The 4,169-nt window shown below is 44.1% G+C and overlaps 1 protein-coding gene and 1 long non-coding RNA gene across 5 annotated transcripts in view; both read left to right on the top strand.

Moving 5' to 3' along the window:
* The window catches only part of LOC138990988 (uncharacterized), a 426,908-nt gene that overhangs the window by 320,703 nt on the left and 102,036 nt on the right, over positions 1-4,169 (top strand). The gene's annotated exons all lie outside the window — the stretch shown is intronic.
* PDHX (pyruvate dehydrogenase complex component X) overlaps positions 164-4,169 on the top strand; it is a 75,138-nt gene continuing 71,132 nt past the window's right edge. For all 4 annotated transcript variants that reach the window (XR_011467012.1, XR_011467013.1, XM_005890897.3 and 1 more), the window contains exon 1: positions 164-361. Coding sequence is in view for 2 of the 4 variants with exons in the window: in XM_005890897.3 (XP_005890959.2) it covers positions 202-361 (160 nt within the window). In the remaining 2 variants the exon portion in view is untranslated. The remainder of the gene's footprint in view (positions 362-4,169) is intronic.

Raw genomic sequence — 4,169 nt, 5'->3', positions numbered from 1 at the left:
GAGGGCCTCTCTGACCCAACCGCGCAGCCGCCTTGGCCGGGAGGCGGGGGCCAACCAGGTTGGAGGCGGGGCTGGAACTCGACTCAGAGGCGCGCTGGCCTCCAGGGGGGCGTGTCCCCGGGTGGGAGGCGGGGCATGGGCGGGCCTTGATGACTGGGCGATCAGGCTGCGCTGAGGGCAGCCCAGGAGAAGGCCGGGAAGATGGCGGCCTCCTGGAGGCTAGGCTGTGACCCGCGGCTGCTGCGTTGCCTTCTGGGCTTTGGCAGTCGCAGAAGCCCAGAGCTGGTTAAGGGGGCTGCTAGGTGGTCTGTCGGCCGTGGAGCTAGTTGGAGATGGTTTCACAGTACGCAGTGGCTGCGGGGTGAGTGGCCGGGGCTTGCTGAGCTTCTCTGTACCTGAGCAATGGGCCTGGGGCAGTGGCTTTTTGATCGAGGGCCTGCATCTGGGTGTGGAGGCGCCCGGAGCTCACCGTTCCCTAATCCTTTTTTCTGGGAGAGGGTCTCCTGACGTGGTCTAGTGCATGCCGCAAAGGGCTTTTTTGGAAGCTAGGAGAACTTGACTCCATCCCTTGGCCGCCTGGCTTCTTCGTGACCTTGCCTTGGAATTTGGGTTCTGAGGCCTGTCTCAGGCCCCTTCCCAGTCATATTTCAGGTGTCTTTAGAGTTGGCTAATTGCCCAAGTTTGCTGACATTCAGACGTCATCGTTAGCTGCTTTTATTCATTCTCCTGACCCGTCTCAGTTAGGAGACCTTCGAGGCCCCTGGGATTGCTCTACGCCAGCACTGGTGAAGGACCCTATTTGTAAATGTCTAGACATCATCACACATAGGTCCGGAAGAATGTTTTAAGCAAAACATGAGCTAGAAAGAGTGAAAATTTAGGAGGGGGATCTTACGAAGGTGTCGACTTAAAGACAGAACGTAAGAGTTGTGAGTTTAAGTTTTATTCGAGGTCTTAACTGAGTTTTATAGCCCGAGAGACAGCCACTCAGCTCTGAGGAACTACTCTGCAGAGGTGGGGGTGGGGAGGTGGGTAAGCCAGATTGCATATGAATTTTTTTGGCTAGGAAATGCATGCAGTCAAGCGTATAGCTTAGCAAAGATTACTGCCGATCATAACAGATATGTCATGTTAATGATTTTAATATTTATTATCTTAGTGTTTTTCTATGGATGGGGAGATGTAAGAATCTAGGGTTATTTAAATTCTTCCTGAGATGTGCTTTGAACTATCCTAGAGCCTGTTTATCCAAAGCAGAGTGCTTCATCTTGAATTCCTCTCAGGTCTCACTGTTGCTGGGCAACTGCAGTGAGTTGTGAATTAACCCTTGTGGAACTGGGTAGTCGTTGAAATTCCTTAAATTTATTATAGAAAGTTGTCATTAAACAAAACACAATTCTCTTGGTATTTAATAGTTTGCAATGTAGTGTGCCAGGCATTATTTTTCTTTACAAAAGGGGCTAGTGCATACTGAGCCTGATGTATAATTATTACCTGCCGATCATTCAGTCCCTCCATACCATGAATTGTAATATAAAAAATTTGGTGTAGGCATTTGCCTACATATTCTGAGCTACTTGCGGCCCAGGGGAAAAAAAAAATGTTACATGAAGTTAATGGCATGGTGAGTGTACTGAGACTTGAAGATTTAAGGGAACAATTAAACTTCTTTAGCTTAGTGTTTCATAAAATCCCTCTTGTAGCAGTGGCTTTTTTAAACTGTGTTTTAGCATTCCCTGTCTTCTCTTCCCCCAGTTTGTTAAATAATGAACTTTCCTACAGCTGCCAGAGATTCTTTCTGGGGTGGAACTCAGCAATCTACATTTTACAAACAACCTTTGGTGAATTTTCATGTACAAAACATCAACGTTTGGTGTTTGATGGGCTGCACTTTGAGATTTACTCTCTTAGAAAATCATGGAACGTTAAAAGCTCACTGTTAGGAAATAACTGAGAAAGAATGTTCTTATTAAACAGATCCTTTTGAGAATCTTTGAACATTTTAAACTCTACTGAGAAAGGGGGCAAGTGTTGCATACTCAAAAATGTGCATGCCGTTTCAGGGATTTTGCTTAGACCCAACTTGACAGTCCTTATCTGAGGCATCATGACATTTTACCTACCCCCCAACACACTGCGAACAACTTGTCTATCTACTTGAACTTCATCTGTAAAGAATCCTAGGAAAGCTGTGTTAGCTTCCGGGTGCCTCCCTCTTTGATGTATACAGGGCCCACCTCAGTGATCTAGGATTCTTTTCCTATTTCAAGATCAGCTGTTCAGTGGTGGTCCTCAGGTGTTTACCTGGTGAGCCAGTGGTTAAAGGACTTCCCCATGGCTCAGCAGTAAAGAATCCACCTGCAGTGCAGGAGCTGCAAAAGACAGATTTGATCCCTGGGTCTGGAAGATCCTCTGGAGGAGGTCATGGCAACCCATTCCAGTATTCTTGCCTGGAGAATCCCATGGATAGAGGAGCCTAGTGGGCTACAGTCCATAGGGTCACAAAGAGTTGGACCCGACTGAAGCGACTTAGCATCCACACACGCACACTCACCAGTGGTTTAGACCATGCTTCCACTGCACTGGGTGTGGGTTCGATCCCTGGTCAGGGAACTAAGATCCCACATGCTGTGCATTGTGGCCAAAAAATGAATTAAAAAAATGCCAAAGTCATTTAAATTTTTTTGAAAAAAGGTCAGCTGTTTAGCAATTCTAATCTCTTTTTCAACCTTAATTCCCACTTATCATGTAACATAACACATTCACAGGTTCTGGGGTTTGGACATCTTGGGGGTGGTGAGGCACAGGCATTAGTCTGTCTGCACGAAAGCTGATTACTGTATGTTATTGGATAGCTGTAGGTTATTTGGAAATCTTAGATTTTTTTCCTAATGCTAAGTCAGAATTTGTCTCCTGACTTTTCACATACAGGTTTTTGTTTTGCCACGATAAATATACATGACAATCCTTGAACTATTTGCTTTACAGAGCATGGATTATGAGGTGTTTGTTGGTTTTTCTCGAGCTTGGTAGAAATTATAGTTTTGTAAAACTAAACAACTATTTGGTAGTCTATATAGAGTATGAATTTGACACAATTATTGAATTATTTCCTCTTTCACTTAACTGTCAAGGATTTAAAAATCAGTCGGTTGCGAAGTCAGTTGGAGTTTTGGTTTCTTTAAAAGGTGTTTGTTGGTAGTGTATTTATGAACTATAGCAGATGCAGTGTGCTTAGCCCTTCTTAGAATTCCTTATTCACTTCTCACAACCACCTAGTAAAGTTGGCATTATCTGCATTTTTATTGGGCAGAAGAGACTAAGGCTCAGAGAAATTCAGTGGCACTCCCAAAGCCACGCACCTGTACTGGTGATGACCTGAAAAGGAGCCATGTATTTTTTTACTCTGTTTAACAAATCCTTAACTGTTTCATTCTCTGAACTGCAGTGTGTACTGAGAGGGCAGAGACTTACTCACCATACTATTATTGAGTGAAGAAATGAGCCCTAGTTGCAAGGTAGCTGCTAAGAAAGTAGTTGCCCTGCTGAAGGAACAGGTTCTGTGTATTCAGGCACATGGCCCATCTAGTCATGCTTCTGGAGATGGAGTCCTGTGTTCTGTATAGGCTTTATCCTTAAAGTATGGGGAGGTAAACAACAGTGGCATGGTTTCAGTAGTGTGTGTAGTGAGCCCAGAGGGGCTAAGTTCAGGATGATAAGGGAGAACATAAGAAGGCTTCCTGGAGGTGGCAGCCCTTCCAGGCTGAAAGAGTAGCAGACATAAAGGCCCAGAGGCTAGCTGTGATATTTACAGAAGTGGCAAAGCATTTGTAAACCATTTTTCATCACACCCTAGGCATTTAACTTTGAAGAGTTTCCATTGCTGCCCTTTCAGAGAAAATGGCTTAGTTTGGAATTAATTAATAATTAATAAGATGTTAATGTTGTTGGTTTTAAGTTGTCTCTGAGGAATAACACGTTGAATGTAAAATAACATGAGAGGAGGAAAATAAATGAGCTTCAGTCTTTGTAGTGCTTTGCCCAATATCTGACTATGGGCCTTGTATATATAGATGTTAAATAAACATATCTGGGGAAGCTAAAAATCTCGGAAGTTATATTAAAAAAAAAAACAGCTCTACCGTATTGCACATTTGCAGCTAGTGAAC

This window comes from Bos mutus, chromosome 15, assembly GCF_027580195.1.
Source record: "Bos mutus isolate GX-2022 chromosome 15, NWIPB_WYAK_1.1, whole genome shotgun sequence".
Taxonomy (NCBI): domain Eukaryota; kingdom Metazoa; phylum Chordata; class Mammalia; order Artiodactyla; family Bovidae; genus Bos; species Bos mutus.
Note: the sequence above shows the minus strand (reverse complement) of the source record. Positions and strands in the feature narration are given on the sequence as shown.